Consider the following 14513-nt stretch of genomic DNA (forward strand, 5'->3'; position numbering starts at 1 on the left):
CATATCAAGCATCTTTTCCGACCACAATGCTATATGACTGGAAATCAACAACAAGAAAAAAACCGCAAAAAACACAAACACGTGGTGACTAAACGACATGCTACTAAACAACCAATGGATCACTGAAGAAATCAAAGAGGAAATTAAAAAATACCTAGCAGCAAATGACAATGAAGATATGACACTCCAAAACCTATGGGATGCAGCAAAAGCCGTTCTAAGAGGAAAGTTTATAGCAATACAAGCCCACCTCAGGAAACAAGAAAAAGCTCAAATAAACAAGCTAACTTTACATCTAAAGCAGCTTGAGAGAATAGAACAGGCAAGACCTAAAGTTAGTAGAAGGAAAGAAATCATAAAGATCAGAGCAGAAATCAATGAAATAGAAACAAAGAAAACCATAGAAAAGATCAGTGAAACGACAAGCTGGTTCTTTGAAAAGATCAACAAAATTGATAAACCCCTAGCCACACTTATCAAGCAAAAAAGAGAGAGGACTCAAATCAATAAAATTAGAAATGAAAAAGGAGAAGTAACAATGGACACCACAGAAATACAAAGGATCATAAGAGACTACTATATGCAACTATATGCCAATAAAATGGAAAACCTAGAAGAAATGGACAAATTCTTAGAAAAGTACAATCTTCCAAGACTAAACCAAGATGAAATAGAAAAAATGAAAGGACCCATCACAAGAACTGAAATTGAAACTGTGATTAAAAAACTTCCAACAAACAAAAGTCCAGGACCAGATGGCTTCACAGGTGAATTCTATCAAACATTTAGAGAAGAGCTAACACCTCTCCTTCTGAAACTATTCCAGAAAATTGCAGAGGAAGGGATACTCCCAAACTCATTCTATGAGGTCACCGTCACCCTGATACCAAAACCAGACAAAGACACCACAAAAAAAGAAAACTACAGGCCAATATCACTGATGAACATCGATGCAAAAATCCTCAACAAAATACTAGCAACAATACATTAAAAGGATTGTACATCATGATCAAGTAGGATTTATCCCAGGGATGCAAGGGTTCTTCAATATCTGCAAATCCATCAGTGTGATACACTTACATTAACAAACTGAAGAATAAAAACCATGTGATCCTCTCAATAGGCACGGAAAAAGCCTTTAACAAAATCCAACACCCATTTCTGATAAAAACCCTTCAGAAAGTGGGCATAACGGGAACCTACCTCAACATAATAAAGGCCATATATGACAAACCCACAGTGAACATCATTCTCAATGGTGAAAAGCTGAAAGAATTCCCACTGAGATCAGGAACAAGACATGGATGTCCACTCTTGCCACTACTCTTCAACATAGTTCCTGGAAGTCCTAGCCACAGCAATCAGAGAAGTAAAAGAAATAAAAGGAATCCAAATTGGAAAGGAAGAAGTAAAACTATCACTATTTGCAGATGACATGATACTATACCTACAGAATCCTAAAGACTCTACCAGAAAACTGTTAGAGCTTATCCACGAATTTGGCAAAGTTGCAGGATACAAAATCAATACACAGAAATTGATAGCGTTTCTATTTACTAACAATGAAAAAGCAGAAAAGGAAATTAGGGAAGCAATCCCGTTTACCATCACATCCAAAAGAATAAAATACCTAGGAGTAAACCTACCTAAAGAAACAAAAGACCTGTACTCTGAAAACTACAAGCCACTGATGAAAGAAATCAAAGATGACACAAAGAGATGGAAAGATATACCATGCTCGTGGATTGGAAGAGTTAATATTATCAAAATGACTATACTACCCAAGGCAATCTACAGATTCAATGCAATCCCTATCAAATTACTAAGGACATTTTCACAGAACTTGAACAAAATATTTTAAAGTTTGTTTGGAAGTACGAAAGACCCAGAATAGCCAAAGACATCCTGAAAAAGAAAAATGGAGCTGGAGGAATCAGGCTCCTGGACTTCAGACTATACTACAAAGCAACAGTCATCAAAACTGCATGGTACTGGCACAAAGACAGACATATAGATCAGTGGAACAGGATAGAAAGCCCAGAATTAAACCCATGAACTTACAGCCAACTAATCTATGACAAAGGAAGCAAGACTATACAATGGAGAAAGGACAGCTTGTTCAATAAGTGGTGCTGGGAAAACGGGACAGCCACATGGAAAAGAATGAAATTAGAACACTCCCTAACACCATACACAAAAATAAACTCCAAATGGATTCAAGACCTAGATATAAGACCAGACATTATCAAACTCCTAAAGGAAAACATAGGCCAAACACTCTCTGACATAAACGACAGCAACATCTCAGATCCACCTATCAGAGTATTGACAAGAAAAACAAAAATAAACAAATGAGACCTAATCAAACTTCAAAGTTTCTGCACAGCAAAGGAAACCCTAAACAACACAAAAAGACAACCCACAGAATGGGAGAAAATCTTTGCAAGTGAATCGACTGACAAGGGGTTAATCGCCAAAATTTATGAACACTTTCTGCAGCTCCTTACCAAAAAAAAAAAAAAAAAAAAAAAAAAAAATCCCATCAAAAAATGGGCAGAAGATCTAAACAGACAGTTCTCCAAAGAAGACATACAGATGGCCGAGAAACACATGAAAAGATGTTCAGCGTCACTCATTATTAGAGAAATGCAAATCAAAACCACTCTGAGGTACCACCTTACACCAGCCAGAATGGCCATCATCCAAAAGTCTACAAACAATAAGTGCTGGAGAGGGTGTGGAGAAAATGGAACCCTAGTACACTGTTGGTGGGATTTGTAAATTGGTGCAACCACTGTGGAAAGCAGTATGGAGATTCCTCAAAAAACTAAACATAGAACTACCATTTGATCCAGCAATCCCACTCCTGGGCATCTACCCAGAGAAAACCACGACTCTCAAAGACACATGTACTCCAATGTTCATTGCAGCACTATTTACAATAGCCAAGACATGGAAACAACCCAAATGTCCATCGACAGAGGAGTGGATCAAGAAGAGGTGGTACATATACACAATGGAATATTACTCAGCCATTAAAAAGAACAAAATACCAGCATTTTTAGCAACATGGACGGACCTAGAAACTATCATGCTAAGTGAAGTCAGCCATACAATGAGATACCAACATCAAATGCCTTCACTGACTTGTGGAATCTGAAAAAAGGACACAATGAACTTCTCTACAGAACAGATGCTGACTCACAGACATTGAAAAACTTATGGTCTCCGGAGGAGACAGTTTGGGGGGTGGGAGGATGTGCTTGGGCTGTGGGATGGAAATCCTGTGAAATCAGATTGTTATGATCATTATACAACTACAGATGTGAAAAATTCATTTGAGTAATAAAAATAATGAAAAAAACCTACCATTTTGTTCCTGTTTTATGGATATAATATTCTCTCTTATTTCTCTGAGAATAGTAATGCCTCCCCCCCACCCCATTTTTCTTCTGCTTCCATAGTTTCAGTATCCTCTGAGTTTCTTTTTTTAAAAAACAGGTTTCTTGGAGTTATAATTTATATGTCATAAAATTCACCCATTGTTAAGTGTCTAATGTACTAAAATTTGGTATATTTATTGGGTCAGTTAACCATCATTACAATCCATCTGTAGAACATTTTCTGTCACCCCATAAAGGTGTCTGGTACCCATCTGCAATTAATCTCTATTCTTAATCCCAGTCCCAATCAGCCAATAATCTGCTTTCTCTTTCTATATGTTTGCCTTCTCTAGGCATTCCGTATAAATAGAATATACAATATGTGTTCCTCTGTGTCTGCTTTCTCACGTCACTGATATTTTTGAAGGTCATCCTTGTTGCAGCATGCATCAGGGACCCACACTCCTTTATTGTTCCATTGTGCTCACATACCACATCTTGTTTTGGCATTCACCAGTTGACTAGATATTTCAGTTGTTTCTACTTTGGAGCAATTAGAAACATCTTTTTTTGTTATTTTAGTATTTTACTTTCAACTCTACATTTCCCATTAGAAGATTTTTTTCCTCAATGTATGGCATTCTCTAGCAGTTTGCTCATATTTAAAAATGGAGTCCCCAGAAGCTACTTAGAAGCTGTATGTGCATAGTGGGAGGCAGTGAAGTGGGGGCCTCATTGTAATACTTTGGAGAAATCCTCTCATCAGTCTTTTTTTTAATTACTCAGTGAATTTTATTACATTTATAGTTGTACAACATCATCAGTCTTTTTGATCTTTTTTTTTTCCTTGGGCTGATGGAATTTTCCAAAGAAGACTCCTCCAACATCTTGGCTGAAAGGATTTATCCTAGCTTCCAATGTTCTGGAAATCAAGAGGAGGGAGAGGGCTGAGATGTCCCCAATTCTAGGACATAAACTCTTACTTGATGCCTCTGACTTGAGTGGGAGATCCCTGCTTCCTTCAACTGGGTCTGGTGTCCCTGAGTCCAGAGACCCTCTGTTTTATTACCTTCTACTGGGGCAGCTGCACAGAATAGAGGAGGAGATCTGGAGATGGTTTTTAAATAGACCTTAAAACAATCCCTCTATTTTTAGCCCTACCATTATCTGCTCCTCCTCCCCCATTCCCACAGCTATCTGGTGCCAATTTCTGAGCCTCTGGTGTTCTGCCGTGTAAAGTAGCTTACTGCCACACTTTGCCCACTGCCAGTTTAGGATTAGCTTTCTTGGATCCACTAATCCATCTACCACTTTTCTATCTACTTTGCAGTATCTAAAATTGTACTGCTACTGTGTTCTTCCCTGCTCTCACTATGGGTTTGTGCTTTACAAAAAATGTTTTACTCTCATTTTCATGGCATTTTCATCAGGAAGAGAGCATTTATTCAACCACCCATCTTTAATGAGGATCTCAATTTAATTCTTTAATGAAAGATACAACTTCCAGTTCCAAATAATTTATGTAAATATCTTACTCTCAAGGAAGTGCTGCATACCCCACCACTCCTTAAATGTGTGCTGCACATGGTGACTTCCTTCCAAGAATTCAGAATAAAAAGGAGTGGGAGACAAATAGCTTCCTAGTAGAGACACCTGACGAACACTTCCTCAGCCAGGTGACCAAGGTCAACTTGACCGTAATAAGTCATGCTGATCATAGCACGCCTTGTGGTCTCACTCCCCAAAACCCATAACCCCAGTCCAATCATGAGAAAAACATTAGCTAAATCCCAATAAAGGGACAATCTGCAAAGTACCTGGCTACTGTTTCTCAAAGCTATCAAGGTCATCAACAGCAAGGGAAGTCTGAAGAACTGTCACCACCAGGAGGAGCCTAAGGAGATATGACAAATACAGGAAATATAGTAACCTGGATGGGATCCTGAACAGATAAAAAAAAAAAAAATCAGGTAAAACTAAGGAAATCCAAATAGTGTGTGGACTTTAATAGTAAGGTATCAGTGTTCATTAATTGTGACAAATGTACTACACTAACGGGGAAACTGGCTGCAGGGCATGTGGGAACTCTCTACTATCTTCGCAAATTTTCTATAAATCTAAAGTTACTCCTTTTAAATGTTTCTCAAAAAGTGAACATGAAAAGGAGTTCTCTTGTGGCAGAGTGGGTTACGGATCCAGTATTGTCACTGCTGTGGCTTGGATCACTGCTCTGGCACAGGTTCAATTCCTAGCCCCAGAACTTTCACATGCTGTGGGCATGGCCAAAAAAAAGTAAAAATTAAAAAAAAAACCAAAACGACAGAGCAAAAACATTTTTAAAGTGAAAATGAATAAACCTCTCTTATTTATCATCTGGCTATTTTTTGGCAACTTTATGCCAACAGAAATGTGCCAGAAATGATCACTTGACAATGTGACTCATGTCTACCTCATAATAAAACTATCTGCAATATGCTCTAATTCATGTATTTAAATAATTTAATTCATTCTCTTTTCCAAGTACTTATTGAAGAGGTACTATGTTCTAGGAACTATATCTGGTGCTGTGCTACAAGATTAAGAAAATATGATTTCTGTCACACAAGAAGTTTTCATTCTGGAACAGAGACTGGCCTAGAAGATTTCTTATATTTCACTTCTCTAGAAGCAAACCAGCTACAATGAACACATTTTTACTATTCCTATTAGGAGTACAAAGAAAATAACATCTGAAATTCTTCCCTAGCTTTTCAAAGCTTCTGTTTAGGTGAGACGTGGAATCCACTAAAACTGCATTCTTTTTTTTTTTTTTTTTTTTGTCTTTTTGCCACTTCTCTGGCCGCTCTCATGGCATATGGAGGTTCCCAGGCTAGGGGTCTAATCAGAGTTGTAACCACCGGCCTACGCCAGAGCCACAGCAACGCAGGATCCGAGCCACACCTGCAACCTATACCACAGCTCATGGCAACACCGGATCGTTAACCCACTGAGCAAGGGCAGGGACCGAACCCGCAACCTCATGGTTCCTAGTCAGATTCGTTAACCACTGCGCCACGATGGGAACTCCTAAAACTGCATTCTTATTTAAGAAATGTGCGGGAGTTCCTATCGTGGCCCAGTGATTAACGAACTTGACTAGTATCCATGAGGACTCAGGTTCAATCCCTGGCCTTGCTCAGTGAATTAAGGATCCGGCGTTGCCATGAGCTGTGGTGTAGGTCACAGACTTGGCTCAGATCCCACGTAGCTGTGGCTGTGGTAGAGGCCAGCAGCTGTAGCTCTGATTTGCCCCCCAGCCTGGAAACCTCCATATGCCACAGTTGTGGCCCTCAAAAAAAAAAAAAAAAAAAAAAAGTAAGAAAAGTGTGGAGTTCCCGTAGTGGTGCAGTGGTTAACGAATCTGATTAGGAACCATGAGGTTGCGGGTTCGATTCCTGACCTCGCTCAGCGGGTTAAGGATCCGGTGTTGCCGTGAGCTGTGGCATAGGTCGCAGACGCAGCTCGGATCCGGCATTGCTGTGGCTGTGGGGTAGGCCGGTGGCTACAGCTCCAATTAGACCCCTAGCCTGGGAACCTCCATATGCTGCAGGAGCGGCCCTTAAAAAGGCAAAAAGACCAGGGAAAAAAAAAAAAAAAAGCAAAAAAAACAGTGTGGGAACAGTTAGCTAAAAATCTGGTGAAGATTGTACTGACAACAGAGAAACAGAACTTCCTGCTGTTTGACATGACGACACATCCCCTCACCAATAACAACATTAAGCAGCGCCTCATCAAGAAGGTACAGGAAGCCGTTCTCGACAAATGGGTGAACGACCCTCACCGCATGGACAAGCGCCTGCTGGCCCTCATCTACCTGGCCCACGCCTCGGATGTCCTGGAGAACGCCTTCGCTCCCCTGCTGGACGAGCAGTACGATTTAGCCACCAAGCGGGTGCGGCAGCTCCTGGACCTGGATCCTGAAGTGGAGTGTCTGAAGGCCAGCACCAACGAGGTGCTATGGGCGGTGGTGGCCGCCTTCACCAAGTGACTCAGCCCCGAGCCAGGCGCTGTCCTTTCTCTCGTGTGAGCCAGTAGTTTTTCTTCTATGGACTTCTGGTTTTCTGCAGTTTGTCCTTTCCACACTATAATTGGCTTTTGTTTTATAGGTAGCTCTTCCTGTTGTGGGTATGTGCTTATGAGAGATATTTCTGTTTCGGTTTAAGAAAAAAAGTTGTACTGCCTATTGCCATTTCATTCCTTCTTGTGTTCAAGAGAGTTGCCTCGCTGTAACAGGTTTCAGATTTTTTGTTGTGCTTTACTTCCAATTCCAAAAGCACATCATTAGCATCTCTTGGGTTTAAATTTTTCCACAAGTACAAATTTTCCTATATTCTTAACTCACCAAAAGGAAAAAGCTCTATCTACTAGAGTATTTTTGATAAAACTCAATTGAGATGCAGACCTTAACAAGTTTTTTGTTGTTGTTGGCATTATGCAAAGTGAAATCAGTCAGACAGAGAAAGACAAATACTGTATGATATAACTTACATGTGGAATCTAAAAAAGCCAAATTCAAAGCAGTGGTGAATAGAATGGAGGTTACCAGGGGCTGGAGGTGAGGGAAACAGGAAGATGTCAATCAAAAAGTAAAATCTGTCACTGTATGCAGATGACATGATACTATACATAGAAAACCCTAAGGACTCAACCCCAAAACTCCTTCAACTGATTAATAAATTCAGCAAAGTAGCAGGATATGATTAACATTCAGAAGTCAGTTGCATTTCTGTATACCAGCAATGAAATATTAGAAAAGGAATACAAAAATACGATACTTTTTAAAATTGCACCTCACAAAGTCAAATACCTCGGAATACACCTGACCAAGGAAGTAAAGGACCTATATGCTGAGAACTATAAAACTTTAATCAAAGAAATCAAAGAAGATGTAAAGAAATGGAAAGATATTCCATGTTCCTGGATTGGAAAAATCAATATTGTAAAAATGGCCATACTACCCACAGCAATCTACAGATTCAATGCAATCTCTATCAAATTACCCATGACATTTTTCACAGAACTAGAACAAACAATCCAAACAGACCCAGAATCCAAAAGACCCAGAATCACCAAAGCAATCCTGAGAAACAAAAACCAAGCAGGAGGCAGAACTTTCCCAGACTTCAAGAAATATTACAAAGCCACAGTTATCAAAAGAGTGTGGTACTGGTATCAAAACAGACAGACAGACCAATGGAACAGAATAGAGAACCCAGAAATAAACCCTGACACCAATGGTCAATTAATCTTTGACAAGGGAGGCAAGAACATAAAATGGGAAAAAGAAAGTCTATTCAGCAAGCATTGCTGGGAAACCTGGACAGCTGCATGCAAAGCAATGAAACTAGAACACACCCTCACACCATGCAGAACAATAAACTCAAAATGGCTGAAAGACTTAAATATATGACAGGATACCATCAAACTCCTAGAAGAGAACACAGGCAAAACACTCTCTGACATCAACCTCATGAATATTTTCTCAGGTCAGTCTCCCAAAGCAATAGAAATTAGAGCAAAAATAAACCAATGGGACCTCATCAAACTGAAAAGCTTTTGCACAGCAAAGGAAACCAAAAAGGAAACAAAAAGACAACTTTCAGAATGGGAGAAAATAGTTTCAAATGATGCAACCGACAAGGGCTTAATCTCTAGAATATATAAACAACTTATACAACCCAACAGCAAAAAAGCCAATCAATCAATGGAAAAATGGGCAAAAGACCTGAACAGACATTTCTCCAAAGAAGATATACAGATGGCCAGCAAACACATGAAAAAAATGCTCAACCTCGCTGATTATAAGAGAAATGCAAATCAAAACTATCATGAGATACCACCTCGCACCAATCAGAATGGCCATCATTAATAAGCCCACAAATAACAAGGGCTGGAGGGGCTGTGGAGAAAAGGGAACCCTCCTGCACTGCTGGTGGGAATGTCAACTGGTACAGCCACTATGGAGGACAGTTTGGAGATACCTTAGAAATCTATACATAGAACTTCCATATGACCCCGCAATCCCACTCTTGGGTGTATATCCAGACCAAACTCTACTTAAAAGAGACACGTGCACCCGCATGTTCATTGCAGCACTATTCACAATAGCCAGGACATGGAAACAACCCCAATGTCCATCGACAGATGATTGGATTCGGAAGAGGTGGTATATATACACAATGGAATACTACTCAGCCATAAAAAAGGATGGCATAATGCCATTTGCAGCAACATGGATGGAACTAGAGAATCTCATACTGAGTGAAATGAGCCAGAAAGACAAAGGCAAATACCATATGATACCACTTATAACTGGATAATACCCAGCACAAATGAACATCTAATACCCAGCACAAATGAACATCTCCTCAGAAAAGAAAATCATGGACTTGGAGAAGAGACTTGTGGCTGCCTGATGGGAGGGGGAGGGAGTGGGAGGGATCGGGAGCTTGGGCTTATCAGACACAACCTAGAATAGATTTACAAGGAGATCCTGCTGAATAGCATTGAGAACTATGTCTAGATACTCATGTTGCAACAGAACAAAGGGTGGGGGAAAAAAAATGTCATTGTAATGTATACATGTAAGGATAACTTGATCCCCTTGCTGTACAGTGGTAAAATTTTAAAAAAAAGTAAAATCTTACAGCTGTAAAATGAATAAGTTCTGGGGAGCTAATATACAGCTTAGTGATGTGTAAATAATACTGTATGATATACTTCAAAGTTTCTAAGAAAGATATTAAATGTTCTCAACACCAAAAAGAAATGGTAACTGTGATGTATTTGCTAATTCTATGGTGGTAATTACTTCGCAGTACATGTAAGTATATCAAATCAACAGGTCATACAACTTAAACTTAGATAATGTTACATGTCAATTATATGTCAGTGAAGTTAGAAAAAATTTGCTTTCCATAATCTTGTATATTTTCACTATTAAATCATAAAAGTTAATTGTTTCATAAAGCTAACTGGGTTGCAATACATCCCTTTTATGTTGTATATAGTGTGACTTCACATGAATTACTCTCTGAATTGCTGTATCAACCAATACACAGCTGTTACCATAGCTTTATAATAAATGTTAATATTTGTAAGGACCTGTCCTTTCCTGAAAATTGAGCTGGTGATTGTGAGTCCTCTGCTCTTCCATTTGACTTTTAGGAACATCTTATCAAGTTTCTTGAAATATCCTTTCGGGATTTTGATTGGTATGACATTGGCTGTACAGATTTATTTGAAAGAACTGACATCTTTATGATATTGAGTCTTTCTGTCTAGGAACATAGCATAACTTTCTGCAGTAAATTAAATATGGCTGCAAATTACTTGCAGTTCCTTCTACTAAGAAGTGGAGTCTGTTCTGCTACCTCTTGAATCTGGACTGGCTTTGCTCTTTGCTTTATCCAGTAGAATGTGGCAGAAGTGACATCTTGCAAGTTTCAGAGCTTGGGACACATAAAGTGATATAGTGTCTGCCTTCCTTCTCCTGGAATGCTGCCTTGAGATCACCATACTATAATGAAGCCTAGGACAAAAGGGCATATGGAAAGAGAGACTCAGCTGTCCCCACTAAGTTCAGCACTCCACCAGCTGACCTACCAGCTGGATGCAGCTGTGTGTATGAGCCGAAGTAAAAGCAGCAAAGAACTGCTGAGCCAACCCAGAGAATTATGTGAGATGGTGTTGATTTTAGCTATTAAGTTTGGGGTATTTTACTCTGTTACAAAGACTAGTTGAAAGAGATAGTCTTTCAACCTAGAAATGAGGTGCTGCTAATAATAAAAACCTAATACATGTATCATGGCCTTGGGACCAGGAAGTGGGTAGGGTTAGAAGAAACTGTTAATAGAAACTGGAAAACCAGTGAAGAAATCATTGAAGTCTGGAAAGATTGTAAACCATGTCCTGTGCTAGTGAAAAAAATGGCAAAACTGTTACCAACACCACATGATGCAGAAGAACCTCATGGTCAACCCAGAGAAGCATGAGAAATATTGTCATTAAAACATTAAATTTGGGTTGGTTTATATAACAACTAGTTGAAAGACTAACACACTTATGAATCTGATTGTTATGGACTGAATTGTGTCCCCTCAAAAAAATATATATATCAAAGCCCTAATCTCCAATATGTCTACATTGGGAGATAGGGCCTTTAGTAGATAATTAAGGATATATGAGGTCATAAGAGAGGGATCTTAACCAATAGAACTGGTGTCCTTATAAGAGGAAGAGACACCACAGATCCAATAACCTCTCTAGACGTTCTTGGATTTTTTTATACAGATGATAATATTATCAGAAAAGGATGATGTTCAAGTATTTCTTTTTTTCCCGAGCTAAGTCAGTAACATTTATTTTTTATATTTTTCCTTTAATTTTGGAATAGGTATTGCATTCACATGAATAAATATTAAAAGGTATGTAATGAAAAGTCCTACTGTATCGTCATTCTTTTGTCTTGTATTGCAATGGCTGATACAAGATCGACTGATATGCTTAGGAGCAAATGTCCTTGCCTTTAGTTGTCTTTGATAAAAATATTTCTAAATTTTGTCATTAAAATTATGATATTTACAATAGATTTTTGAGAGAGATCTTGATTTATCAGGTTAAGGAAGTTATCTCCTTTCTTTAGACTGCTAAGAGCTTGTTTATCATGTTTGAGAATGGAATTTTACCCAATTGTTTGCCTCTTAATTTTGTTACACTTTACATAGCGTGAAATGGACAGCCTTACATAGAGTGAAATATACAGATCATAAGCGTAAATTTTAGTGAATTTTGATATGCATATGGCCATGTAACCCACACCCCTCTCAAAAATATAAAACATTCTCATCTCCTTAGACACTTCCTTCCTCATACCTCTTCTAAGTCAGTTCTGCTACCTCACCATCTGAGACAACCACAACCTTTGATTATTCACATTTCATTAAGTGTGTCAGATCTAGAACATGATATAAATGGAATCATGTGGTATATACTCTTGTTTATACTAATACTGGGCATTAGTAGTTTGTTTCTTTTCCTTTCCTCTCTTACACTTTCTGAACATTCTGCAATTTACTGACCCCTTTTCTTGTAGGAACATTGAGGTTATTTCCAGTTTTGCATTACATGAATAAAGCTGCTACAAACATATTTTGAAAAGCTTTTTGTGGACTTTTGTTTTTCCTCCATTCTTCTTTTTTAACCTATCTGTACCTTAATAGTTAAAGTATATTTCTTGTAGACAGTGTGTACTGTCATTTAAAAAAAAATTTGTCTTGGCAATTTCCACCCTTCAATTGATCTACAGTTATTAATACACTTGGCTTTGAGGATACTACCTTTGTATTTTTCACCTTTGCCCCATGTCTAAGTACTTTTTCTCTTCTTTGTTGCCTTCTTTGGGATTCATTGACAACTTTTTAGTATTCCATTTTATTTTCTCTGTTGTTAATTGTCTATGCCTCTTTGTAAAATAAAATAAAATAAAATTGCTTTCAGTGTTTGCCCTAGGGTTTAAAATACGTATCCCTAATCCACAACATTCTACCCTTGAATAAAGCGTATTATTTCACATAAAATTGCAAGTACTTTAATTTCCTTCCTTTTGTTCTTTATGCTATTATTGTCATATTTCTACTCCTACCTATATTTAAGCCTCACACTATAATGTTATGACTTTTGGTTTGAATAGTCAAAAACACTTCAGGAAATCTAAGAAACAGGAGAAAGAAATCATATAAATTTACCCACAGTTTTTTAAAAACCATCATTGCCACTCTTTGCTCTTTGTGTAGATCTGAGTCTCCATCTAGTATTATTTTCTTTTTGCCTGAAGAGCACTTTCTTCAACGTTTTTTTGTCACTCGAATCTGCTAATGACAAATTCTCCCAGCTTTTATTTAACAGAAAAATTTTTTATTTTGTGTTCATTTTTGAAGAATGTGTTTCTGAATATGGAATTATAAATTGACAGGCTTCTTTTTTCTTTCCGGCATGTTAAAGAGGTTGATTGTCTTCTAGTTTTCACCATTTCTGATTGAGAAATCAGTGTTGTTATTGTGCCTTCTGTGTATTTATCTTCTCTCTCTGGCTGCTCTAAGATTTTCTCTTTATCTTTTTTTTTTGACCATTCGACGAATTTGACAATGATGTGCCTAGTATGGGTTTCTTTGTGCTTTAGTCTGCTTGGGGTTCACTTAACTTCTTAAATTTGTGAGTTGATACTTTTCACTAACATTTCACCTTCGAATATGTTTTTCTACACCATTTTCTCTCATCTAGGTTTCCAGTTGTTACAGAATTCTGAGACTCCTCATTTTTTCTTTTTCTTTTTCTGTTGCTTTTTGTTTGTTTGTTTTTTGTTTTTCAGTTTGGATAGTACCTATTTCTAAAGCTCATTGATCTTCCTTTTTACGGTACCTAATCTACGGTGAATCTCACCCCATGAATTTTTCATTTCAGAAATGGTCTTACATGTTGAAGGTGCTTAAATGTCTGGTGATTCTTGTCCATCTTTCCATATATATTTAAGAAGGGGATGCAGAAAAGCTATGTTCATGAGCAAGTTTGCTAGCTTTGCTGAGGGTGATCAGGTGGGAGCAATAGGCATTATCACAGGAAAAATGCACAAAGGCCAAAATGTGGAGGTGCTTTCCCCAGGACCATTCAATTTCTCCAGGGAGAAACCTCTAATTTCTTGACTCCATGGTAGATACCTTGCTGCAGGCATCCTCAGAGTGAGTTGGGTTGGAATAAGAGGAATAGTAACCATCTTCCTTATGATCATCCTACACAAAGAAGACAAAATGACAGACCCTGATAACAGACCCAGACTTCCCAATTATCTTTTCCCTGCCTTATTTGAGAATATAAACATAACCAAGGATCTCCAGACCTCTGTTTTTCCATCAGTTCTGCTTTCGGCCCTTCTTTCTCATTCTTGTCCACCAACGTATGTCATTTTTTTCCCCAAAGTTCTCTAGGGTTTGACCAGTCAAATTTTCCTTCTTGCCCCAATTTTCTTTTGGAATCCCTTAAAGCCATACCTTTCTCTGCCTTTCTAAATCAATTGGCACTCATCCAACTGATGGC

At 38.2% G+C, this 14513-nt stretch overlaps 1 protein-coding gene across 1 annotated transcript in view; it reads left to right on the forward strand.

Moving 5' to 3' along the window:
- The window catches only part of LOC100525311 (Golgi phosphoprotein 3), a 28231-nt gene extending 20736 nt beyond the window's left edge, over nucleotides 1-7495 (forward strand). The window contains exon 2 of the mRNA XM_005672402.2: nucleotides 7034-7495. Coding sequence (XP_005672459.2) covers nucleotides 7034-7410 — 377 coding nt within the window. The 3' untranslated portion in view covers nucleotides 7411-7495. The remainder of the gene's footprint in view (nucleotides 1-7033) is intronic.

Source organism: Sus scrofa, chromosome 16 (assembly GCF_000003025.6).
Source record: "Sus scrofa isolate TJ Tabasco breed Duroc chromosome 16, Sscrofa11.1, whole genome shotgun sequence".
NCBI classification, from domain to species: Eukaryota; Metazoa; Chordata; class Mammalia; order Artiodactyla; family Suidae; genus Sus; species Sus scrofa.